The sequence below is a fragment of the Melozone crissalis genome, unplaced genomic scaffold (genome assembly GCF_028551555.1).
Source record: "Melozone crissalis strain CALT ecotype California unplaced genomic scaffold, PUWL_Pcris_2 ptg000018l_1, whole genome shotgun sequence".
NCBI classification, from domain to species: Eukaryota; Metazoa; Chordata; class Aves; order Passeriformes; family Passerellidae; genus Melozone; species Melozone crissalis.
The window spans coordinates 35,806,520-35,834,168 of NW_026535796.1; the positions used below are offsets into that span (position 1 = coordinate 35,806,520).

Sequence of the window (27,649 nt, forward strand, 5' to 3'; positions counted from 1 at the left end):
GGCTTCCCTTCCCTTACATTTTACCCCAAAACAGCTTGGGCTTTTAGCAAAAATTGCTTTCTTTTACAAAAAACAAAAACCAAAAAAATTTGCTTATGATTTTGAAACTTACTTGTCATTTCTCTGATATGACATGCTATGAGGATTTATACAATCATCTAAGGGTCTTCTGATGTTTTATGAGGGTAACCTGCAAAAGGAATTTCTGGCTTTGCTGCTACAAGAAATTTAAGAAAAAAACCCCACAAATAAAACCAAAGGAAAAAACACATTTTAAGTATAGGATAGTTTAACTTCCTCCACCTTATATGGTACATTATATGGTATATAATGTAGTTATTTATGTAGCAACTTCTATTTTTAAAACAAAAACCATAAGTGATCTGTGTTATTCTCCTTTTTAAAGGCTTTTCTCCTGGGACTCTCATTTCTTCATATGTAGGAAAGCAGTGCGACTTTATCACAGTTTACTTCTGTTTGTAATTGCTTTCCAATTCTTGAATTCATTCTCATTCTCTCAGGAAGTTGACAGATATATTTCTGTTGTGCTTATTTTCTCAAAACTGTTACAACTTACAGTCATGACTTGAGGCTGTTACATTTCTTATACTTAAGTGTAATAGTTACGTTTTATTCACTGACTGTTTCAAAGGCCTTTAGAAAGAGCTCTGTAGCGTCCCGTAATGCCTCAATTATATTTTCATCTGTTTTTCAGCTTGCAGGCAGTCCTTGGAATTGATCAAACCAGGCCCAAACTAGCAGTTATGTTATGAACTGTCTCCTTCTGACAGTCTCTACTGTTACTCTCACACTTCTTTGCTTGCTTCTCTGTTTCAAAGGCTATGAGGGGTTTTCAGAACCTCTCAATTTCCTCACATTGTATTCAGAAGGCCTAAAAATATTTCCATCCCTTGTGTGGAATAAGTGTTGTAGAAGCAGAGACTAACATGTCAAACTCCCTATTTCCTATGAGTGGTGGTGGTAAATGTGTTGGGTGGGGAGGTTGTGTTGTGATTGTTGTTTGTTGGTTTTATTTTGTTTTTTTATTATACCACCAATTTAGCTTAAACCAGCCACTTTTCCTCCAAAAAGTATACAATGGTACCAGGTAGTGTTATTAGGTACCATGGAGGGCAGTCCTACATCTGATGATGAAGCTTGGGATGCATTCAATACCCCTGTGAACTGGATACTTGCTCAGTGTGCAGTTGAATGTGTTACTTTTTATCAGAGATGTCTCATGAGAATTCTAGGGATAGGGAAGCTGACAGGTAAATGAGATTTGCAGGACAAAGTGCTGAAGAGCCCTCAAAGAGTGAACGTGAGAGTTGCATGGAGAGTTGTGTAAAGCCCAGAGATTTGTATTGCTCAGGCTCTTCAATCCTATTGACTTTTGAGGCACTGCATGTAAAGAAGCACCTGCTGTGAAGCACTCCTGGGTCCAAAGATGTGAACATGAAGCAGGTTCCTTTGCACAATGCTTTTTTCATTTTTTTCTTCATCACTAGAGTCTCTCTTTGAGGTGTCTCTTTCTGACAGTAATTTTTTTTTGGGAAGTGAGGCAGTTGCCTTCAAGTCCTGAAAGGGATGCTGTCGTGTGAGTGTCAAAACTGTCACTTTCAGCTTCCATTATAGTGTGGTTGTCCTTTTGGATTTGGAGCTCCATGGGAAAATGTTCTGTTGCAGTATGGAGGAGTGATGACTCCTTTTTCTACTTTTCTTGGGCATTTTAGCATCTCTAGTACAATACTGTAGTCCATTCTGGATGCAGTTCTGTGCCATGTAGATGATAAGCTGCAAGACCTAGAAGAGCTGATGTTGAACAGGTGTTTGGAAAGATCGATATTAAATAGAAGACCAGATGAGCTTTGCACAAAATCCTGAATAGTCCCTACTTAGCATCTCAAAATGTAAAATACAAAGAAACTTGTCACACAGTCAGCTTCATGACATTCCCAAGGTGTTTGCCTGACTTGAAAGCTTTGGATGCTGAAGAGTGTTTGGAATTAAAATCACCTTATTCGTTAAATTTCAAACACCATTCTATTGTGACTCCTCTTCAATAATATGGTAGCAGTCCAACACTTAATTTCAATGTTCATATTGTTGGTTTTATGTTAATTTTGTAGCTGTCCCACAGAGTAACCTCTTATTTAATCTCCTAAAGTGCAATCCAATTTTTGTTGTTATTATTCTGCCTCCTTCCTACTCTAAAGGAAGCCTCTCATTGGTTTCTTAGTGAAGTAAATTAAGCAATCATACTATCTGTTCTTCATAAGTTATCTGTGCCATGGTGAGTCCACTTACATTCTGAAGTTCATTCAATATGGTTTCCATGTGACAAATATAAAATATAGCAATAGTGGGCTGTTTAATAGTGGGGAAAAAATCATTGCTATTTTTCCCTGATTATTTTTATTGTACAGATCTTTGTGGCGCAAGAAAGCATCTACATTTCTGTTAGAGAAGCCATAGGAATCTGCAATGAACATCACTAACAGGACAGATGAGTTCTGGGCAAGGTATTTCCTGCATGGTTCTCTGTGGCATTGTACCACAGTGACTGTGGTTGCTATGTCATTTCATCATGTTTTTGAGAGAGATATGGAGGCCAATTAAGCCTGAATGCAACTTCACTGAAATTGGAGCTTGATTCTAACTCCAATACAGTTTTTTTTGCTTAGCCTGCTGTGAAGAGGCCGACTGTGTTTCAGGAGAGTTCAGTAAAATGACTTATGTTCTGCAAAGGCTGAAGATGGATTCATGACTGGGTAGTTTGTGGAAAAATAGCAGGAGTTATAGGTGATTTAAATGTATTTTTCATCTAACACTTTTGTGAAAGTTACTACCTGAGCAGAAACTGTAGTTGCTTTACTTCTGTTGAGTTTCCTCAAGTGTGTAGCTAGGAAAACAAGTTGGTCTGTCTACAATTCTCATATAAATATCCATGTACTTAAAACCATGCAAGTATTGTTAAATGCAGCAATTAATACAGGATTATAACTACATGTTAGTCTTCTCTGTACAACCTTCTCTTTCGTTCCTCATTTCAGTAAAATATGCATGCTTGTGATAAATGCAGATTCTGAATATTTAGCTGTTCTTTGGCAGCTCCTGTTCATGTGAGAAGGTTACAGTGACTTGGCTGTACTTAGATGTGTTATGTGAGTGCGAGGGCAGTATTTCCATCTGAGAGCTGATTGAACATTGAGCTGCGCTTTGTAGACCTGCCTTGAAATGCCCATGATGCAGCTTGCCATAATCTCCTTTGTTGTTTGTTGCTTTGAAATATTTTCTGTAGAAGAAAAGCTGGAAGTTACTTGCAAATGCTATTTTCAGCATGAAGGCCTGCAGTTTATTTTTCTTCCTCAGCTTTGTGCTTTAAAAAAGCAATTTTCTACGTCTTTGTGTTTGTCTTTTTTTTCCCCTCTTCAAAGATCATGTTTGGACCATGTATCTAGCAAACAATTATTTTTAGCAGTCTTTCAGTTTCTTTATTCCCGAGGGTCTTTTCAAATTATGAAGTCTTTTTTCCTGTCACCTATTCTGTACCTCTTTTGTACCTCAAAGCCTATCTTTATTGTTTCTTACAGTGATTTTTCCTGCTGGGGGCATGTTCTCCTTTGTTCTAGTTTAATATTTCATTCTACACCACTTTCTGTTTCAACGTATCATCTCACCTTTTATCTGTCCATCTGCTAACTTATTGTGTCTCTCCTGATTTCCAGCTTCTCATTAGTCTTACAGATTATTGTTTTAAAAAAATATTTCAGTGTGCAGGCCTTGGGTGGCTGGGAGTTCTGTGCTTTCCAGGACATGTAGTTCTTCTACGTGCATGGTGCTGCACCTGGCTTCAGGCAATCCCCAGTATCAACAGAGTTTGAGGATGAACAGATCAAGATCAGCCCTACCAAGGACTTGGAGGTGCTGGTGAGTGAGAGGCTGGACATGATCCAGCAATGTGTGCTCACAGCCCAGAAAGCCAAACTGGGCTGCATCCAAAGCAGTGTGGCCAGCAGGGCCACTCTGTTATGCTCTCTAGAGACCCTAGTCTTATTAGAGTTCTGTGTCCAACTCTTAGAGAGCCATGCACTTGTTGGGAGCAAGTCCAGAGGAGGGTCATGGAGGTGGTTACAGGGCTGGAACACCTCTCTTGTGAGAAAAGGCTGAGAGAATTGGGTCTGTTCACTCTAAAGAAGAGAAGGCTTAGGGGTGATCTAATTGTGGCCTTCCAGTGCCTGAAGGAGCCTGGGCATGAGGAGGGACTTTTTACAAGGGCACATACTGATGAGAAAAGGGAGAATGGCTTTAAGCTGAAACACAATAGATGTAGATTGGATATTGGGAAGAAATTCTTTACTGTGAGTGTGGTAAGACAGTGGAATAGGTTGACCAGGAAAGCTGTGGTCAAGGAGGTGTTCAAGGCCAAGTTGGGTGGAGCTCTGAGCAACCTGGTCTTGTGGAAGGTGTCCCTGCCCATGCCAGGGAGGTTGGAACTAGATGATTTTTAAAGCCCCTTCCAACCAAACCATTCTATGATTCTGGGAGACAATAGAAGAGAATTTTGAATGATTTAACTCTAAAAGGATATCCTGAGCCATTCATCTGGGGTGCTATGTGAAGTAGGTTTAATTAGGTCAGTCTGCAGAGCCTTATCCAAGAAAGTTTTGAATATCACTAAAAAACTCACCAACTTGTGATTTGCACCCTTATGTCATCAAAAGACTATTCAACACCTTAAAGACAGATACCAAAGTTCTCTCTCTTGACAACATTACTGTCAGCTGCTATGGTGTGAGATCAAGTGCTACACGCACTCAGCTTTGTGAGAAGTGGCAGAGCCTGGCAAGCAGAATCCTCCACAGCATTTGGATGAGTACCTGTGGAATTTGAGATAAGCAGCTGAGAGAACATGCCTTGCAGCTCCAGTAAAATTATACAGTTTTGCTGTCTCATAAGGAACTCATCACATTTATACAACAGTTATGTAAGAGTACCTTGCTATTGCTATTAGAGAAAAATCTAGTCAAAGTAGAACATAATGGTAATACAAGAGATAAAATTTAGAGGACTGAATGTAAACATCACATAAAAATGATGAAAGGATGCTGGGAGCTGTCAAGGAATGTACCTTGAAACAGTGTTGACAGTCACAGTTCTAGAATCAACTGAAAATTTTGTGCTTTGGCTGTTCTGTGAGAAAGTCTTTGATAATAGCACACAATACTGCTCTTATGTTTGTTGTTGAGATTATACATACCAGAGGCAAGCCTTGCTCTTCTAAAGTTATGCAACATTGTTAGGACAAAAAGTGTGATATACCAAAAGTGTGAAAAGGTATTAAATGAAAGTGAAGACATCAGAAGAAAAATGCCTGAAACAAACAAACAAAACGAAAAAAAAACACCCAAAAGCAGAACAAAAAAATAATCAAAGGGTCTTTGGTTATCTTTCTCAGTGAAGGTAAGTGTGTTAGGCATTTGTAGATCTGCAGATCAGGAGCTTATTGACATGGTTATTCAAACCATAAATGAGTTAAAAATACTGCATTTTCTACTATTTGTGCTATATTTATTCTAAATGTTGAAAGTGAATTGTTGTGAATTTTGGTCAAAGTAGACAGTTTCAGTCATTTTCTCTGCGTTTTCATCTGTGTGTAGTCAGTCATGGAATGACAACTTTACTTGTCCAAATTGCTAGCATTTTTCTTTATCAGTGATTTTATGCAATCTCTAAATACACTGCTAAGTGTTTTTAGTTTATGTGAACTGTGAACAATAATGCCTGATCATATGTGTCAGTCTTACCAGACTTATTTGCTATGATTGAATGAATTTCCCAATTGTTATGCAAAGCATCACAGTTACATAGTTTAGCATACAAGTCTTGACAGCACTCTCCAGGTTTTACAAAAAATTTCAGTTTGTGTTGGTGTGTTAGGTAGAAGCAGCTTTCATTCCTGTGCCCTGACACAATCAGATGCTAAGCAAAGGAGATCTACTTGAATTTTAGCAAGCTGGAGAGGATGCTTGAAGAAAAGCCACCTTCTTAATAGATAGATTTGTCTGTTACAAACTTTTTATTCAGCTTGTAACTTCTCAGTTCCTCCTGGCTGCCCATGTAGTGCATATAAATAACCTATGTTTAGTCAAAATGTTGAAGCCTTTCAATTTGCTCTGGGTCATTTCAGCTGTAACTCGTACCAGTGGCTTCTTCAGGTTGCAGAATTGCCTCTGAACTTTGTAGCGGTACCTATCTCCCTTTACTTTCAAAGTGTATTTCAAAGTGCTATCCTCAAACTTCTGCAGCTGTTAGATCCTCGCTTTTTAAGACTGCATCTCTTCCCTTAGGACATTGTGGCAGCTGATGACAGTGAAGGTGTCTGAGATTCTACTTCTGGGCTTGAATGCAAGGGATCTGTGGACACAGGATCTTCTGGCAATTGGGGTTTCATTTTTTCTCCTTGTCATATCACTAATTTTTGAGTTCTTTTGACTAGCAGATTCATCTTTGATAACTTATTCTGCAAGCAGACTTTCTCTGGGTGAAGAAGAGAGGCATTGGGTGGGGTAGCAGAAGGCTTTTCATTTTTCAGATAATTTTCTAGTTGATTGGGAAGTTCTAATACAAGTTTATATTGTACTTCTTCTCTTTCCTTATGAAACTTTGAACTGCTTATGAATACAAGATATTTGGGCTGTTTGCTGCTGAGCAGATACTACTTGTAATTTCTGTCAGGGAGATCTCCCATTTTCTATGGAAGCTAATGTAAGGCTGGGTGGCTGACGACAGCTCTAGTAAGTAGCTGAAGAAGGTTTAATAAGAAGTACAGCAATCGAGGGAACATCAGATGTCTTGAATACTATTTGGCACCAGCTCACTTGTGTTGCTTGTAGAGTAGGCTGTTCTAGAAATTACTTTCATATAAACTTTCTTGTGTTTCCTACCTAATTCGAGTGAAGTCCTGACAAGGTTGGTACTCCTGGATCACAAAGATATATCGATGGGGTTAATTTAGTTCCAGCAATATGTAAGCTGAGGACAAACTGGCTCTTGCAGATCTACATGGCCTCCCCAGAGCTGCATGTGTGCACTAAATTTATGTTTACACTGTTGCAAGTAGTTGCTTTCCTAGGCAGGCTTTCCTAGCATGGTAAAACTTGTGATTCCTCAGGAATCTTGCAGGGAAAGGGTCAGATATATAGAAAGGAAAGTGACACAGAGTCAAGGAGAGAAATCATTTTTGAACCAGATTTCTCCTTGTTTTCCACAAGAACTGGCAGGGATTAGAGGAGAAATCAAGAAAGAGATAATTCAGATCAGCCAACTCTGAAGAATGTGCTGGAAACTCCCAACATGTTTATGAGTTATTTTTTTGCCATGGTAGTTACAATGTTACCTGAACATACCTTGAGGTTACCAGCCATTATCTGTGGAGAAAAATAACACTGATGGCGCCAGAGAAATAAGCTACTTGTGCTTAGACTGATAAACAGCCATTTGCTTTTGATAAACACCCATTACAGAGAGGCATAATATTTTGCAAGATGCATCTAAATATTGCTGTAATGTAGGAAAAAGCTGTTAATCTGTTATATCCAGGGAAGTATGAGTGTGAGGACTTCAGACTCTTCTGTTTCTCAGTTCTGTAAAGCTTCTGTAAGAAAAAGAGAAATTCCTCTCATTTAGTCTATGGCTATTTAAGTGTAAAGCTCTTTGAGGTCATTTCTTCTTATATCTGTTATATATCCGTTGTGACAGGACAGTGTAAGGTGTCAGCTAGAAATAACTCTGGGTGTTTGTTCAGTTTTGCAAGTTTGAATACGTTTTGAATGTTCCCAAGGGCTCTTGCAGTCTATTTGTAAAGTTGAGATTTTTTCCTCTAAGCCTTTAGAAATACATCTTTTCCCTGTTATTATTTGATGCATTTAATTCTTTTGACAGGATAGGTGAGTGGAGAAAGTGGAAAGAAAATGGTAAAATAATTTGAAATTACAAGGTAATTGAATGATTCTGATAGTTGTTAACATGGAATATAATTGATGGTGATCAATTTCTTAGAATTGGTATACTTAGGTGGTAGCTAGAAAGCAGTTTAAGCTGTTTAAGTGGCTAATATTGAGCTGATTCATCTTGTGTATAGGACTGGCTCAGTATCATTCCACATGAAAGTGTTAGTAAAATCAGAGATTCTTATCTATATATTTTCAAGGTATTCCTTTGTCCTTGTTACTGTCTGCATTCTTTCCAAGAATTTCTGGACCTGTTTTTCCACTGTAAGACTACCTATGGTTAAGTTTCAAAGATATCAAAGTTGTTCTAAATGCAACTATTGTTTCCAAATATTTCTAATATTTTAAAGGTTTATAATGAAATTAAAGCCTCTATGAGCCTTGCTGATCTGTAGTCATTTGTTGAGGTGCTTTACTGTTTCAGTCTGGTCTCTGTCATTTCTGAATGACACAGGCTGCAAGGCAGGACTTTTCTGGCCTGTTGTGGTTCTGTGTGTTGCCCGTATGGACAGAAGGCATGCAAACACCAGAGAAGGAGGGTACGGAAGAGAAATTTTCAGCATCAGCACATTGGGAAAATAAACTATTTTGCTTTGCATCTCCCCACCATGCCTTCCCACACACATACATGTGCTTTCTTTGCTTCAGAGTGGTGGCTAGCAGAAACTTTTGTATTGATGAAATCCAGACTGCCAGCCTCATGATACACCACAAAGGCCAGTGAAAAAAGGTGGTACCAGTCCTATTCCAAGAATTAGTTTAGCTGTAGACCTTGCTCTCCTGAAACTGAATGTTAACTGAATATATGATGCATGCAAAGCAGGGGTTCTGGCCTAAAGCCAGAGAGGTGTTTATGTAATATTAGTGGCAATTTTGCAACCAGACAGAAAGAATTATCTTTCCTTTAATGCATGTAAATTCTGGGCATAACAAAATAAATGCCTCCTATGCTAGCTGTGGTTATTTGCATAAATCATGTTATGTTAATGAAGGGGTTCACACTGTCAGGAAGGAAATTGAAAACTGCCACAAACAAAGGAGATTCAGGCATTTCTCTGCACTTGCAGTCTGACATTAAAACTCATTCCCTGTGTTTGTTCGGGGTGAGAGGGCTGCAGGAGAAATGTGTCTGCATGCTTTTTTTTTTTTTTTTTAGTTTTCCAGAGGAAAGCTGTCAGATCAGGTGCACGGGCGATACAGCCCATTTCCCTCTCTCTGGGAGCATATGGAGAAGTGGAGGTGTCCAGGCTTCCTCCTGCTGAGAGGCCCTGGGGATTGCTCTGTTCATGTCTAATGACTGAGACTGAGGAGGGCTTGAACTGAGTCACTGCTGTGATGAGAGGCACCCAGAGAGAATGGGGCTGCCTTAGAATGGTTGCCTGTTCAGGGCAGATTTGATTTCCTCCTCCATGCTGCTTTGCTGTGGTGTCAGTGACTGGGGCTGTAGGAGCCATCTCTGCCATGAACACAGATGAGGAGTGTGGGAAGCATTTTTGATAAATTTCTCACTATGAAGATAAAAAGAATCAAAATCAATTTGAAAAGGACAAACTTCCAACTGATAATTATATGCAAAATCTGCCTGTTTCCTTGGGGATCATTCTGTAATGGATCATACCGTAAGCATCTCTACTGTCTTAAGAGTGCAGTCTAAAAGAATAACTTGGCTGTAAAAGGCAGCTGCCATTAGTGTGTTCAGAGCATTGCTGCTCATGGTACAGCAGAAGTGCTGGTCAGCTCAGGTTCACAGACCTGAGTTTATAGATACAGACTTGGGGTCAGTTGTTTTCATGTCTGATGCTAATAGTTTTTTCTATGTTGGTCAGTGCTTTATATCAATAAATATATGCAAAGAGGGACATTAGTTTATAGGCCTTGCCTCAGGTTATTAATTTTATATGCAGTTTTTTCTGAATACAGATTTTTCTCACAAATATTTTGTTTTTTCCAGGAGTAGTATTGCTGCCAGTACAACTAGATTAAGTGTTTTCATTTGAACAGTTTATTAGCTGAAATGTGCAGATTTATGTTGACTGCACCTATTTTTCAATTTAGTTTGAACTTGGCAAGCATTTATGAAAAAAGAAATGGGAAACATTAAAATATTATGACATTTAATATAAAAATATTTTGAATTTTCATTTTGCACAATGTCTCAATGTTTAACTTATTCAAAAATTATTTATATTCCCAGTCAGTGAAACCAAAAACATCTGGTTGCCAGTGAAATAAAATGTTTTAATAGAAAAACTTAGGTTGGAAAGTGGTCTCTGGAGGTCTGTTGTCTAACTCCCTGCATAAAACAAGGGCAGCTTTAAAAAATATATTTGTCACTTTGAGACCTCCTTCTGTGACTGCAGCCTTTCAAATGTGATTTAAGGTGTTCTTTCATGGCTGGCTCCCTCAGTCATTAGGATGCAGCCTTTCTTGTCCCATGAATTTATTTATATATGTCAGAAACTTTGGAGGCCTGACCTTACCATTGAATACCAGAGCAAAGAAGGCATAGTGTGAGTACTTCAGCCCTATTTAAATTTTAAAAAATCTCCATGCAGAACATTATTTGGGTTGCTTTCACAGGGCAGTTTTTGGTCCAAAAACCGAGGATGTTTTCTGATTTGCATGAAATTATTTTCTCTTTCTTCTGCTAATGTTGCCAATTTGTTCAGTGAATCAAAACTGCCTCCTGTTATTCTATTTCCTGGATGTCAAATGTGATCTGTGCTGTGGCAGCATTTCCATGGTCCAGTTCTTGTTCTGCAAACATGTGTTTGTACATAGTATTGATATTCACCTTAATGGCATAGTCTGACATACGTGCTATTTCTGTTCTAGCAGTGAGCATTCTTCAGCAGATAATCAAATGTGGCTTGCAGAGGAGAAAGGTGACAAAAAAGGTGCATTTTTCCATTGCATTTATTTAAATGTTGAAGGGATATTTCTTTGCGCTGGTAAGAGAGCAGATATTCTTTGCATAATTTTTGATTATGTGGCTATTGCTTATATTTGACTATAAATATAAAAGAGTAAATTTGCTGATCCAGATGGTTGTCCTAGATTGGTGTTCTGGTAGCAATAGTCTTTTAAATGTTCTTTCCATGAAACCATGTGTGTCTATTTGACACCTCATTAAAGGCAGCATTGGTATAAAACTAGAAGCTGTTTTGCTGTGTGATACTAGTGATGTTGAATTAGGAATTAGAAGTTCCTTAATTCCAACTCATCTCAGTAGTACTTGACACATTTTTTTCACTCTGTACCTGTGTGAAATTACTACAGTGACGTTAAGGGATATTGAATGTGACCCAGTTGCCTGCAGGGTTGTACATGTGGCCTGTAAAACTTCAGCTGCTAATTTGCTATTAACCATGCTTGGCATTAAACAAATGTTTAGCAACTTTTAAAACTGGACTTGAGAGTGAATGAGAGATGACACATCTATAAATACATTCCTTCCTATAAAATTTCTCTACCATTTATTGAGATTTTGAACTTATATACCAGTTCATCTGATTTTCCAGACTGATGTGCTTTATAGCTTCCTTTCAGCACCTCTGAAAATCAAGCTGCCATTGAATTTGTGCACATGCATTTGTTAAAACTGAACTGCTGTCAGTTGGAGATACTGTTAATTAGTCTTTGCAATGAAAAAGGGTCAGAACTAATTTACATCTCTTCCTTTAAAAAAAAGAGTAAATCAAAGAGGAAGTGAAGGGAACCCTGAGGCCTCTTCCTAGCAGGAGTTCAGCCCAGAGGTGGGGTTGTTGAACTATTGAGTGACAAACCCAGGCTGGTGACTGGGGATAATTGCTTGTCACTCAAGAAATTGAGGTTTCCAGCAAGCCATCCAGTTCTTTGGATGGAAATGCTTCACTTGATAAAAGCTCACAAACCAGTAAGAGGGAGTAGTTTACAACCAGTAGTCTAAAGCATCAAGTAGAAATACAGGCTAAACAAATTTAAAAAAAAGCAGAACAAACAAACCAAAAGAAAAAAAAAAAGACAAACTTGATCTGTGGTCCTAGAGTGTTACCCAGTGCATTTTTTTAGAAGACCTCAGTGACATCAGGCTAATGTGACACTTGGAGATAAAAATATTTATTTTTATGAAAACCTGACTTCTGAAGAACCAGTATTTTAAAGATTTAGAAACAGGAGTCTTCTGAGGTCTAATTCTCATTCTCCAGGCTTGGCTATTGCTTTGAATATTCCATCAAACTCTTACTTCACTACATCATTAATGTTCTTGAGGGTGTGATGAGCTAAATGATGGCATTTGTTTCTCCTGACTGATTCTGCAGTGATTCTTAATATATCATCCTGAAATGCCTTATCCTTTTGTATTTTAAAACAAAGCAAAAAACCCAACACCTCCACCCAACCAAAACTCTTCTTGAGAGGAGTGCTTATTCCCCTTGAAATTGTGGGAACTATAGAGAGCTTAAAACTCGTGTGCTGTACAGTTGTGCCAGTCATTGGTATCATAGCCTGTATTAGAAGTCTTGTGCTGTCCTGGGAATCAAGTTTCCTCAACTGATTGACCCATGGGACTTGATGGTCTCTTCTGCTTATTGTGTTTATCTTGCACTGACTGTAGAATGTGAAGATTCACATTTTAAAGAGAATCTGTAAATGTTCTGCTGCTGTGATACTATTAAAATTATGTTTGCCAATGGTCTGGACTGTATAAATGCTGGTAGTTATGCAGCATTTGTTCAGCATAGAATCTGAATGCTTTCTAAACATGCACAGATTCATTCTCAAAGTGCTCCTGTGAACAATAGAAATTAGAAAAATATTGGTTTGATGAGCAATGCAGCACAGCAGCTGTTCACGAGCTAGAAATAGAGACATTGTGAGAAGTAATATATTGGGAGAGAGGTGTGTAAAATCTACCCATCCTTGTAAAAATTGCTACCTCCTTTTTTAACAGGCAGCTGGAGAGGGAGAAAAAGTTGTGTTGAGGTTTTGTGGGTTTGGGGGTTTTTTTGAGTCTTTGAAAAGTCAGCACACAAATTAACCTTTTCTGAGAGGAAAAGGATGTCTTTTCAAACTTGCAATGGAGAACCAACCATGCTTATCACTAAGCTTTCCATGAGACATGGAAAGAGTTAGATGTTATAGAGAGATGTTTGTGACCAGCTTATGCCATTAATCAAATTCTGCAGTTTTTACAACTTAGCCAGAGGTCAGCAGATATACTATTACTTGGTAGTCAAGAAACCTTATTGCTTAAATTGTCTTTGAAAGAGCTTGAACTAATATGTAATCCCAACACAACTAGATTTTTTTTTTTATAATTTCTTTAAAAAATTTTCCTGCTATTTCAAATGTGATGCACAAGGACTGATAAACCTTGATTGTAACCAAGAGGGCTGATGAAGACGCACAGGCATCAGCTGAGCTCAGGGTCCATAAAGTCACCACTTTCCTTCCTTGTGTTCAGCTTGTGGTTTGTACACCGATGTTGCTGGCAGAGCTCCAGCCTTTCTAAAGTGATCATTAACTTTTCTCTGTCTTGGGCACCAAAAGAAGATCCCCAAATGCTGGTGGTACCTTTCCGGGAGTAAGTCTGCTTCCTGTGGAAGAGATCTGCTTTGTTTCTCTTTTCTCTTTCTCCTGGTATGTTGCTGCTTTAGGATGACTCCTTACAATTAATTAGCTGGTGTACTCCTATCTAATTTTAACAGTATTAGGATTACATGTAGATGTTATATGAAGCATAGAGGATTTTTGTGAAGCTATACATATGAAATGGAGTGACTCAAGAGGTATGGCATCCCCTTGAGAAGAGGGATGGCATCAGTTTGGATCTGACACTGTTTGCTATTGGGAGCACTGAGGACACACAGATATGGATATGTTTAAAGTTATGTGCTTAACTTTATAATTCCCTCTTCTTCTCCCAGGGCATTTTTTTCCTTTACATGCTCCTTAGCTGACATGAAAGCTGTGACTTTTAAAATCTGAATTTCAAAGGAGTTCTCGATATTTGCCTCAGATGTCATCTTTATCTGTAAATCCTCAACTATCCTTCAGTCTGCACATCTGATCCCTCAGCTTTCCAGAAGCCTGTGATCCTTCCTTGATAGCTCCTTAAGCTAAATAAGGAGGCTCTTGCCTGTAGGTCTACATACCACTTGTCTTTCTCATCTGGGTTTCTCGGTTTAGGTAGAAAGGAAGCAGTCAGTGCAATCAGGAGAGTGGAGATTGGTGGTGTCTGTAAGGCACCTGAGGAAGATTTTCATCAGTGGATACTGATCTTGTTGCTATCACTGAGGTGGGTTTCTGCTAGCAGGGTCCCAGTTCTTTTGGGAGAATGCATTATGACTACTGCTAAAGGTTTTTGGAAATAGAAGGGTAATGTGTCATTAAACAAATTATTTGCAGCTAGACAAGAGAGTCCAAGCTTTTGCTGGCAGCACAGCTCTTTCCACATTCTGCCTCTTAAAAATTTGAGATTGCATTAGTGTTGTAGTGACCTGGATAAATATAGAATTCTACAAATACTGAGAAGAAAATCAGAAGCTTAGAGGATGGCAGCTCTTAAATTGCAGTTCAAGAAGATAAAGGATAAGGGGGCATTTCAAGAGAGTCTTCTATGTCTCTACCCTTTGTATACGTAGATTCAGTAGAACTTCCCCATGAAATGTTTTTATTGGATTGCACTTGTTTTCTGCTATGTAACCTGGAAATGTGGTTTATCTAAATAGGTAAAAAACATACCAATGCTGCTGTTATTAAATATCAGGAAAAATTTCAGTCACAATAGTGTCATCTGTGTTGCTATATGGTCACTGTCTTGTGCTAGCCATTCCTATTTAAGAAATGAGAAAATACTCAAAGACTCTTCAAAAAAGTAACAGCAGCTGAGGTCTGTATTCTGTTCCCTGTGAAAGCCACTCTTTGAGGTGGGTAAGCTTTTAAATGCCTTTAGCTTTAACTCCAGTCTGCACTCCTGATCCCTCAGCTTTCCAGAAGCATTTGATCCTTCCTCAATAGCTCCTTAAGTGAAATAAAAAGACTTTTCCATATTAGGTCCAGGTTCCACTTACCATCCTTCTCTCAGTAGTTTCTCACTTCAGGCAGGGAGGACCAATGTGCATTACTAGTTATGCACATATTGCTTGCCTGTAATATCTGAAGACAAAGGGTCTCCACTCGCAAATTTTGGTTGCTGTTTGTACTTAATAATAGTATGATTTCTGTGCACTTTGATGTTCCTCCAATCAATACACTTGGGGTTCCTTATAGGCTTATACATACTGGTTAATATGCAAGTTAAAAAACTCCAACGATGCTAAAAAAGTGCCACCCTTCAGAATGGAGGTAGTAAAAAGAGAGCTAAAGCGAAAGGGCATATACAGTGTTTTGTACCCCCTGCAGGAGACTGGAATCCTGCTGGCTCTGTGATCTGTTAGACATAGTTTCTGTGATGCTGTTATGCTCTTAGAGGGAGGCTGAAGCTAGTTCATGTCATACTCCTAGGAGCAATGAAGGTGTAACTCTGTGTGCCTTTGGAACACCTCAGGCACCCTGGTGCCACAGGGAAAGGTACTTTAATTGAGAGAAGTGTTTAGGTTCTTTGAACATGTGATGATGTTGCTCTTTGCCCTCCATATCTGGATAAAGAAGTGTTGGTACCAGGACTGGCTTCTGTTCTAATGCTATGCTGTTGGTGAGGACTGTGCAGTGTGTTCTAAAGATCATTAAAAAAGAGCAAAAAAACCTTTAATGCAATATTTGGGACTGGAGCTACAAGGAGCTTTTTGTTTCTCTGACTCAGCTTTGTTTCTCTGTTCAACTGCTACATGTGCCTTTGGGAAGAGGAGACCCTTCCTTTGGTGTTATCTTCTGTGTTCTGAAAGAGGGGGACAAAGATGCTGTCCTGTTGTTAGGAAGTGTTCTCAGATCCTTTTCTGAAAGACACATGTGCAATTACCATAAGGTGCTGTATTGCCATGTACTGTGTGATTTATCCATCTTTCTGATCTCCTTGCTTTGCAGATTTAGATGAGAAGTTCCTACTGTACTTTTAAAAGGCACAAAACTTCCCCTCTACATTAGGAATAATATAATTCCAAAATTCAAATAATCCTTTCAAATTAAGTAATAGAGGCAATTAGAGCATGGGAACACTCACTAAATGGGATGATAGGAGCTTTTCCAGCCCTCTCCTTCCTGTTACTTAGCAACATAGCAAAAGCAAAAACCTTTGAGAAGGGGTGTGAGGGAAAGGGGTCAATTCTTGATTTAAATACTCATACATTTGATTCATAATTTTTTTCCCTCTAAGTGGTTTGAATCTCATCCAGGCACCTAACTGTCGAATTATTTCATTGCTGCTATATGTGTCTCTGTATAAAGAATATGGTTACCTCCAGTTGTCTCAGCTTCATCACCAGTATCGTTTTCTCACTATCATCATGATTAATTGACTTGCTCTGTAGCATTTATGGAGAGATTTGAAACTAAACAGGAAGAGAAACTTTAGAGGTCTTACTGTTGGTAACATATTCTATCTATGCTTCAAATAAGGTACATCAATGGGATTAGTGTGAAGCTCTTTGGTTTTGGTATTTCTGTTATTTTATCTATATAGGAAGAAAGAGAAGAATGAAATCTCCAGCTTTTTCACTTCTCCATCTTGCTTTGATTTTACTGCACCACTAATAAAAAAAAAGCTAATAAAATGTAAAGCTTCCTTTGAATAGAATGTCTTCTCCTCTTTATTACTGTTGTGGTGTGCTAAAGTCTATGAATAATTGTTGCTGTAATGGTTACTTTGAAACTCTCTCTTATGGTAAAACTTCATGAGGTTCTCCATATTTGTAATTTCTGCATATACTCATTTCTTGGGTGGCAAATTACACCCATTCAACAAATATACCTGAAAGCAATGGGTAGTTGCTATTTTGGAGGTGAAACTGGGTTGAAGTTCTAGAGTTATTTTATTAATTGCTGGAGTGGAGTAGTCTTCAAAGCAAAATATATCAGGTGAAACTCTGGAAAGCAGCATAGAGTACCGTAACTCCTTTGCGCTCACGTAGCACTGTCGGAGCAGCAGCTTCAGTGAATGTGGCTTCCCTCTAGTGGTGCTCCCTGCTCCCATGCTGCTCCTGGGATTGCCTGGCTGCCCCACTTACACCAGGAGTAGGCTTGAGCTTTGCTCTGTGAAAATTTAATGTGTACAAATAATTCCTTAGGCAAGTCGTGGATGAGTGACAATATAGCAGCTTCTATACTCCTTGGTATAGCAACACTGAAGCTTTTGTTGCCCTGATCTGTTAGGGACAGCAGTTTAAGGCATTAGGCAAATGTGAAGTGGTTCATATGACAGCCTTATCTGAAAACAAACATAGAGTCAGTGTGACTGAAATCACTTTGAAGTTAATTTAATTAAACTCTTGTAATTCTTAATTTTAAAAGCATGAATACTTGAGGTTATTTTACATACTTCCGTGTCCTTTTTTGACCTCCTCCCTGATTGTGAATATAAAATAAAATCCCTTTCATGAAGTGGAAAAAACTCACTCAATAAAAATGAGAAACCATCTAGTACCATTAAAAATTAAGATTATCTTGAATAGATAATGATGCTTAATTTTTTTTTAACAGTGGAATTTTTTTTCATTTAGCTTGAAGTTGAAATATTTTGGATGTTTTCTAAGTCAGAATAAAACTATTTTTGGATGAAATGAAATATCCTTTCATTAAAATTTCTATTTAAACCCCTTTGAGGGGATCAAGTTTCTATTAAGATGAACATTTTTCTGTTAAGAAATTATTTTGCTTTTGATACACAATGTAATGTCTAAGGCATTAAAATTCAGCAGCAGTTAAATTGAAGTAAACAAGGAGCAGAACCTACTAACTTTGATGGAAAAACCTCCATATAAATACAGTGCAGTTGTGCCATGTGTGACCTGTATGATATATGCAATCATATTATTTCCCTGTTCTTAATCACAAGTTATAGTCATGTCGCCTGAAAGACATGCAACTTAATTTCTGCACTAAGTTTTGTTTCAGAGTCTTATGAAAAAGCTGCAGCTGTGTTGAATGCTGCCTGAATCTATGCTGAACCTTTTTACAGCTATTGGCCAGGGTGTCTGCAGTGCAAATCACAGTTATTTAGTATGGTGATACATGTATTTGTTGCAAAAGCAAGGAACTATGTTGTGCTTTGTTGAGATTGGTTTTGGTTGGCTTTTTTTTTTTAATAGGGGGTTTAAAAATTAAAATAGATTGTATACAAAATAATTAAACCTAGCTTTTTTTTTTTGTCATGTTTAGATGGAGATAGGAGTGTGAGAGATCTATTAGGGTGGTCTTGCTAGTTTTCAGTTAGTTGCTGAGTTAATTCCCTGCACTTGATTAGTCTGGGTGTTTCAGGGAATTGTCACTTGCACTTGTGAGGCTAATTGACTCTGTGGGTGTTTAAAGGACTTAGTGTATGTGCTTTTTACTGCTGAATGGATGTCAATAATTACATTTTACTTCTGGGTATGCTGGTGTAAATTATCTCAACTTTATTGACTTTTCACAGTAAAGCCACTGTGTAAAGCTGTAAACATGAAAGTTTTTAGCATGCCTCACAGGAAGGTTGTTTCTTAAGTGCATGCTATGTTTGTTTAAACTTGTGGGGTAGCACATGGACATGATCCTGCTCCTTGAGGAAATGGAAAGACTGCTGCAGGTAAGGTCCCCAGTGAAGATACTGAGTATCTGTAGGGGGAGTGCAACTTCTTATTCCTTGTTGGCAGCCATCATTTTCTTGAAAAGAGGAATTCTAAAGCCTGTATATGAGCAAAACAAGTGTGTGTGTATGAGAATATTGGTTGATTTAACTGGGTTATCTAGATAAATGTCTGCAAGGTACAGTCTGGGGTTGCCACTTGTTTCTTAGCAATTAACAATGCTCCTGGTGTTGAACAGCAAATCCTGGTCAAAGAAAAGACCGTCCTAAAACACTTTGTCCATAATAATGCTGCCTGAAAGAAACAACAAAATTTACACTAGTGGTTTATATTTAACCAAGATTGAGAATTACTGAAGATTTTCAGAGCAGCTGCCAGCTCTGCTTTTGAGCCATTCTTGTGTTTTGATATTTGACCTGTGCTTTGTAGGAACTTACTGCACATCAGGAAGCCACAAAGGTGTGTGAAAAATTGCCAGCATCTTTATCCTTGCACCCATTTCTTGCTTTTTTGAGGTGTTGCGATTCATTGTTGTGTTTCACAAATCTCTGTGTGCACATTTTATACAGCAAACCACAACTTCTCGGGTCATTATTTAAAGGGGAAGTAAAAACAACCAATGTTCCTCCTCCATCACAAAAGGGAATGTGGGGCAGAGAAACTTCCCCTTCCCAGCCTCTCCTTTCCTTGGAATGTTAATGGCATTCTGACAGGATGTTGCCCTGTATGAAAGAGAGACAAAGATTCACCTTTCCACTGAAAAAATCTGAAATGGTAGCTAAGGATTTTAGTGAAAAATTAAAAGCAGAGAAAACCTTATCATTACCTAGGATCTTCTTTGAAAAGCATTAGTATCACTGTAGAATTATTTATCATTGTAATTGTACTGAGGGAAGCACCTTGTCCATTCTCACCAATATGGCAATGTCCCTTCTGTTCAGCTCTTGTGGTGCTCGGCAGAACTTCAGTGTTCCACTTCTGTAGTGTTGGATAGGATATGCAAAGATAAAGATAGCCTGGTTTCATGCAAGCCCATTTAATCTTATAAATGGATCAGATGATGACAGTCTGCACCAAAGTAAAAGCACACTTTGATCCACCTGTGAGAAACTGCAGAGGGGATTACACCCCTTTCTCCTTTATCTCACAGAGGAATTTTCCATCTGCTGTTAGCCACTGAGGGTGAATAAGCAGTGCATTTTTGGAGGTATTGTCAGAACTGCATTCCTCTGACTAGTTGTTTGTTCTGAACCAAATGAGTTCTTGGGGAGCACATGGAAAGCAACTCAGCATTTTTAGAAGGCATGATCTGCTTTTTGATTCTTTATACTTTGGCATGTGTATTCTTGGAACTTTTAAATAGGTTATTTGAGCCAAGCTATTAATTAGCAGCAGTGCACCTTTGATACAGAGATAATGTTTGGGACACTCTGGGCAGATTGGATGGAGTTCTTCCATGTTTGAAAGCATATACTAATTTTTTTTTTCATGAACAGTATGCCTAAAAGTTTGACTAGATGTTGGAGGATTCATGGGAGAATGAGGAGGAGTCACTGTGGCTGAATCAAGTTAAATTTGCTCAAGAAGCCAGAACTGCAGCTGAACTCATGTCCAGAATTTGGGGATGCTGAGATTAGGTAGTATTTGATTAGGTAGTATTTGCCACTGCAAAGCATAAAAGGAATATTCACTAGCCTGCCTCATTTGAGTTGGAAAATGAAACGTGGTGATCAATTCCCTGTGATACACAGACCCTCAGACAGGATTAGGAAAGGGGATGGAATGACCAAGATGATCAGAGACACCAACAGAGTGAGGGTCTGTCAGCTAACTGTTATATTATTGCAGTAGTACAAACTTTCTTGTTCTGTTTACTGTTATGTTGTCCTTTACTCTTTTCATGCATGAAAAGAAATACATTGTTGAAATTACCTAATGCCTAGTGACCCAAAGTATTATAAATAGAAAATTTTTTAGGGGAGCCATTCATTGCTGCAAGAGTTTCTTCTTTGCCTTTTCTTGTCTTTTATTATAAAAGAATGTTATACAAAGGGAACATAAAAATTTCTGGATTTCTTTCTCTGTCCATTTGATCTTCTGTTTGCTTCCTCCTATGTCTGTTGTCCTTTTTGAAGGATGATGTAGGTGCAGATAGCTTGAAAGGAGGAAAAAACATAAAACTGCAAACATAAGACTACAGAAATGCCTGGCAGGAGATTGTTCTTAGGGACAGTGTTATGGTGCAGGAACACGTGGCCCATTTCCTTTCTATTCTTCCCAGCATAAGAAACCGTTGGATTAGGAATCTTCAAGCCTTGTTTAAATGTCTCTATAGTAATGGCACATGTAGTAATCATGCTCAATGAAATGAATTTTGGTATCCAGTTGTGAAAGTCCTTGGCACACACCAGTTCTTGGACCTACTTATAATTCAATGGGAGCTTATGCAAAGAGCAGCAATTTATTTGCACACTCTCAGTTGGAAAATGGGGACACAATTTTGCCGTTTTTCAGGTCAGCCCATTGCTGCATAAATGTCTTGAAAACATTTGAAAAGAAACCAGTTTGAATAGAGTAAAATAACATTTGTTAGTGTTTTCTTTTAAGATCAGATGTGTTTGGTTGGAAAAACTTATCTGAATGCTCTTAAGCTTGCTCAAGTATTGAATTTTTGTTGGGTAGCCCTAATAAAAGAAGTCAATGCCCATTTTTGCAAAAGGGAGGGTGGTAAGTGACGAAAAGTATTAAAACTTTTTTGGTTTCTACTGATCAAATATATAATTGGCTGAGGAAGACATGGACTTAAATAATAAAGGAATTCATACCTCCGGTGCTTAATTTTCAAATTTTTAGGCTAACCTATTAACCAAGTACTTCTAAGTTGACAACCTTATCATTTGGAAGATGTGGGAGTGCTGCAACTATCTATTCATTTATTTGTGAATTGATTAAGCTACATTTTCTAAGAATATATTTGTATAACTTCTGTTGGTGTCACAGAAGTTTTGAAAGTGTTACAGTGGCCATCAAGACAAGCCAAACCCTAGACTGTTTTAGCTGATCCCTGTTTTGTCAGGCTAGGGTTGAAAAATGGGGACTAAAAGAACAGCAACAGAGTTACCCAACCATGCTGAACACAGAGCGTTGCATTGTCAGTGAGCAGACTCCAACACACCTGACTATTTCTCTTGGCTGAGTCCTCCAGAGCTCTAATGGATATGTGGGAAAAATTGGGTTTTTAGAAAGCATTTGCCGCCCCTCCCCCCTTTCCCCTGCTTCCAGATGGCATTATATAAACACACAGTTCCAGGTGACCTCCTTCCATCTTCCTACCTGGAAGTGCCTGTGTAGAATTGGCAGTAACCGATGCTGTATATTTTGAAGTAGACAATAATTTTGCTGTCTATCCAGAGAGACCTATAATTTTGTGAATTCTGCTTTTGGATAAAATGTACTTACTGATGTAAATCTAGCTTAACTTTCTTGGATTCTTGTTTTGCTTGTCTAGTGCCAAATAACTTAAACTTTCTGGCCATGATCCAACTGCCTTGTTCAACTGGATTTACATGTGTGGTATGTGACTTTGGCACATGGATGAGGGACAGCAGAAGTTATGGATTTCTCCTGCTAAGGAGATATTCTCTGTAACTTCAATATGTGACTTCCCATGCTTTTAATCCAAGAATGACACTTATCTTTAAAGTCACTGGAAAGCATTTTTTTCATCTTAGTTTATGGTAAAATTGGCTAGCAATGGTCTTTATTTGAAAAAGGTATTAATCTTCTTTTTTATTAGCATGAACTGCATGATTTTTTCAAAAAGAGTATGGAACATGTATTTGCTTTGGTCTTCTGAAGAATTCCTATACTACAAATAGCAACCTAGAAGTGGTGAATGAGACACCACCTTCTTTGCCCATGTTCCTTCTTTGGTGAGAAGAATTTGCAGTACTGCTGCTCATTAGGCACTGTGCATGCTGTGAGCTGTGGACTGTCTGACATGAGTTTTACCAGTGCAGTATGATGAGCTGTAGCAGTGCCTTATTGTCCCTACCCCACCTCTGTTAATATGTTTCAATATCTCTCAATGGGGTTTTTTCTTGGGTTTCCCTTTTGCCAGTTTGGGCAGTGGGTCCAGACCAGTGTGCAACAAGTTTGGCTATGCTAATTCCACATTTTCTGTTATACCTGGATCAAAACCCCCCACTTTAATACTGTACTGAAATGAGGACAGATGCTTTTAATTTAGCACACACCATCATTCAAATTCACTTACCATTTGACATGAGTGAGATGTTCCGGTCCTGTAATCTGAACAATTAATTTTTTAAGTAATTGCCTGTCAACTGTGATGGGTGAGCAAAACCAGACAAATATGGTAGCACTAGTGCTGTTTCCCCAGGAGCATTGTTTACAAGGGCAACTACTGTATAACCTTTTGGAGAAGGACATGGCTCCTCTTTCTCTTTGGGCTGTAATCCAAGGGGTGAAGTAAGCACCTCAAATCTAGGCTGCTTTGCCAAAGAACCTTAAAGCAATCAACAAGGTTGGTGAATGGTTTTCTTCGAGATTCTAATTTTAAAAGAAAATATTTATAAAGGTGGGGTATGAAGTTCTTTGAGGGTTTTTTTATTGCTTTCTTGGGGGGTTTGTGGAGTTTTTGTTTTTGGGTTTTTTTTGAAGCTGAAACCAACCTGGTGTTTGATACTGAAGTGTTGAAAGACCAGTGTGTTTAACTTTGAAAAGAATCCCAAGTACCCTGGGGATGTTGTAAATCCAGTTTCTTAGGAGAGCAAAATGCTACTGTAATGGATCCCCTTTGAGACATTTCAGTCATCAATTTGTTTTCCTATTATTGTAGTGCACTGTGATGTTTGGAAATTAGTACCACAGCACAAGAGAGATTTCTACCCATTTTTAATGTGTGTGACTTTAGGGCTCTGTGGAGGGGGGCACCTGACTGAGTGGAAGGGTTTGTGATTCCCTGAGCTGGGAAGGTGTAGGTGTGAGGGTTGATTTGAGGCTGTCATATACCTGTACACTCTACTGGTCTGTATCACACCAAGTTGATTTTCATGACTTTTCCCATTGAGAAAGTACTAAAGCAATTGTGGGTCTGGCTTTAACTGCTGCACCTATCACCCTTCCCAGGCAAGGGACCTGAAACTCTTTATGCTGGGCAGAAGCTCAATGACAATGAGTGGCACACTGTCCGGGTGGTGCGGCGAGGAAAGAGCCTCAAGCTGATCGTGGATGATGATGTTGCTGAGGGTAAGTGTGATGCATCAGTGTTTTTTGATCACTGTGTCTCTGTTCCTAGTCTTTGCCATTATGCTCCTTCTCCCTGTTCTTCTGGGTATCTCTTCCCCCCCCCCCCCCCCCCCCCCCCCCTCCTGTTAGCACTCATATATTAATATTGTTACAATGTTGAAAATGAGTGTTCAGGTCTGAGAGACTCAGCCAGCACCAGAAACTTCTGTGGCAACTGTAATGACCTGAGATATAGGTTTAGGAGACAGATAAGCTTGTACTTATCTCAGACTGTAGAGGGTTCAGCAGAACTTTCTCTTGGTCCAGGGAGACTGAGCACACTCCATCCCTGAGTTGCACGTGTGATGGTTTCCAATGCTCTGGAATCTGGAATCTCTTGGAAGGCCAAGGCTCTCTGGACCATTCCTCTGCACAAACTTTTCCTTGATGATAAACCTGCATGAAGTACATGTGTTACAGAGCACAGATTTATGTCTCTGCTGCTCATTTTTGGTTATTCTTCCATTTTTTAATTTTTTTTTTTTTTTTGTAGTTTGGGCATTATAGGTTATTTTCTTTATGTTTTTTTAGTTTCCCAAGTTCTTGTGTGCATGGTTCAGAGCCATCCAGAAGAAAAAGCAAGCAAAGAAATTTATTCTCAGCTTTGGTTTAGAGTTTAGGGAGGATCCTGACTTGGCAAAGTGTGTCAGTCCTTTTTTTTAAAAATTATTTTATTTTTTAAATAATTTTCTGAATTTTCAGACAGCTTTTTGAGCTCCTACTTCTTGTTGCAGAGAAATGTAGTTGCAGAGAGGAAAAAAAAGATCAGTCAGGAAAGTTGGTTTGTCCCAGGTTAAGATTTGCATTGAAATGATCAAAGTACTTCAGATTGATCCTTTTGTAATTGCAGAATTTTAAGAGATTATACTTTTCAAGTCCATTTCCCCATGACTGCAAGAGCCAAAATCCTATTTTTCTATTCTTTTGAAGATCTTAAATTCTCATATTTGTATATAACTTTAGGAACTGGGCTTTTGAGAAAAACATCAGCAGTCTGGAGGCTGATGATAATAAAACAACAACAACAAACAACAAAAACTAAAACAAACAAAAAACCCAAACCAAAACAAAACCAGGAACCCTGGATGCAAAACTGATGCAGGCATAATTGTTAGTTTACACCCATGCTGGCTTGCCAAAAAGCTGAAATCCTCTTTTCTGAGTAGCTTCTACTCAGAATGCAACTAGGAGTAATGGCTGACACACACAGTGCCAGAACACTGTAACTTATCTCTGAAAAAAAAGTGTTTTTCTTCTATATGAATGTGAATTATTTTAAATATTGTGGTAATTTAGATAATTTGGAAAGCCAGGAGTCAGAAATCTGAAATATGCTCAAAGAAGTTGGCTTACAGGAAAATGGTTTGAAATAAGTTTTCTCTCTGAAGTAAATATGTACTGTCCCATATAGACTGTGATTTTGCAAGAGAGAACAAAAAACATGCAAGAAAAATCATTCCCTCTCCTCGTTGAAATTCAGCCTTGTTAGTGGCTTGGTCAAAATTAGCTCATAGGAAAAATGAATTTTGTTTAGGAGGGAACTTAAAAGAAACACTTCATCCCGATTACTTCTAAATTTGAGAACAATTCTTCTGGATGTGCTTTTTTAGGAAGCACCACGGGGTGGCACTCTCTGCATTACCGAACCGATCCCCCAAAGCCATCTGTTCTTGAAGTCTTTTTCACGAAGCAGTTTATAAATAATAATGATACAATCCTGTACTAAAACAGGATATGCATATGTACATGTATATGAATTACATAATTAAAGATGCATTGCAGCTAAAAATATCTGTTAAAAGAATGCCATCATGGCAAAGTCAGAAGTCAGAAAAGCCAGAGTTAAGATTTTTTGTGCAATCTGCATCCCACTTCCTTGGGCAGATGATAACAGTCTTCAGTGGTGTGGTCATATAGATTTTTCCACAGGATTCTTGCTGTCTTAGGCATAGATCAGAAATCTAAATTAGGCCTCCAGTAAAAAGAAACAGCCTATCTGATTTCTGTTTTCTTATTGCTTGTTTGGAACAATGCATGCCAGCTGAATTTTGCTCTAAATTTAGATTATTTTTTACATTTTTAGTTTTTTTATTTTGTGTGTGTGTGTTGTAGGCTACTCATCAACGTGTTTATACAGAACTAAAAAGTTTAACTGGATTTATTCCCATATCTATGTTACGTGAAGTGAGGGGGCATCTTTTTCCCATTTTACAGGTTTGGGAACAATCAGATTATAGTTGGATGTATTTGGTACAAATTTGCTGTGTTCTTTTAGTAATTTTCATCAGAAAGATTCAGCATGTCTGTAAATTACATCCTGTGAATTAGTTGAACCCTGCCCCTTGGAGAATTAGATGTAGACAATTAATGACCACCTATGAAAAATATGTAATGAAGTGTCTGACTTGGTTTCCTGTAGAACATCCAAGGCAGAGACAGAATCCAATTCTGGACAGCATTTTACTGTTTTATGCAAAGGTTCACAAAACCTTTGTCCCACATTCCTCCTGACCTCAGAACAGATGTCAGAACATCAGTGGTAAATGAGACACAAATACAGCAGACATATTCCTCTCTGTGGCATCTTCCTAGCACCCAAATACCACAGTGAAGGCTGGAATTTTTTCTGTCTGCTACCACTTGAAATAGAGAGCTTCTGATTGCTGTAGTAGCTACAGTACTCTATAGAGCACAGTGGGGAACTAGAGGTGAACTCTGCAGGTGGGGCTGATAGCTAATGAGATCAGAAAATACTGGATTGCACTCCATGATTTCCTGGGAAATTACATCTCTGTCCTGATTCTGATCTTGTATTGCCATGTCCTTTGCAGCTTTTCACTGAACTGCTCCTGACTTTCTACAGTACTGCCTCTAGCACTATTTTTTTTTTTTTTATTAAGCCAGCCCCAGTTTTCTTATTTTTCACCTTTTCTGAGATTCTGGGCTCACCTTCTCCAAACTCCCTCACTCCATTTTTAACGTCCCCAATATTTGGGCTCCCTATTCCAGTGTGCTCTGGATTCCCCAGTCTTGGCTTTTTTCTTCTACTCAGGCCACAATTACCTTGTATTTTTTTAAGTGGAAAAGAAAAAGGCAGGAGCCTTTGAGAACTGAGATCTCTTAATTTTATTGTTCTAATTTTTTGAAGTAAAAAAAAAACAGGCTTTTTTTAAAGTGACTTTTATAATTTTAAGAAAATACACTTCTGGTTTGGAAAAATCATAAATTTTATAACACTGAAATTGAAATTGAAACTCTGAGGATCACAGTAGTGGAAGTGAGAAAGCTGTCTAAACAAATTTCCCCATGTACTGTTTCAGTTTCTGGAAACTTCAATTTTTCAAACTAAAATAATATTATTTCTGGTAAAGAACTGTTTCAGGATTTAAAAACATTTGCATTGGTTCTGACACTTGAATTTTTAAATAGTCAGAAATTTGTGACTGCCTTCAGCTGCTTCTAAGTTTGATCAGCTGTGTCTGCTTGGACTGAAGTTTTCCATGGTCTTTGTATAATTGTATAGATATTTAGATCCACTGGTAAAATTTGGAATAAGTGAAAAAGGTGAATTGGTTTATATAATATTTTTTCTTCGTATTTGAAGTACATAGCTGAAAAAAAATTTCT

At 38.3% G+C, this 27,649-nt stretch overlaps 1 protein-coding gene across 17 annotated transcripts in view; it reads left to right on the forward strand.

Moving 5' to 3' along the window:
- NRXN3 (neurexin 3) overlaps positions 1-27,649 on the forward strand; it is an 869,162-nt gene that overhangs the window by 303,017 nt on the left and 538,496 nt on the right. For all 17 annotated transcript variants that reach the window (XR_008482993.1, XR_008482994.1, XM_054275710.1 and 14 more), the window contains one exon: positions 23,864-23,983. Coding sequence is in view for 15 of the 17 variants with exons in the window: in XM_054275710.1 (XP_054131685.1) it covers positions 23,864-23,983 (120 nt within the window). In the remaining 2 variants the exon portion in view is untranslated. The remainder of the gene's footprint in view (positions 1-23,863; positions 23,984-27,649) is intronic.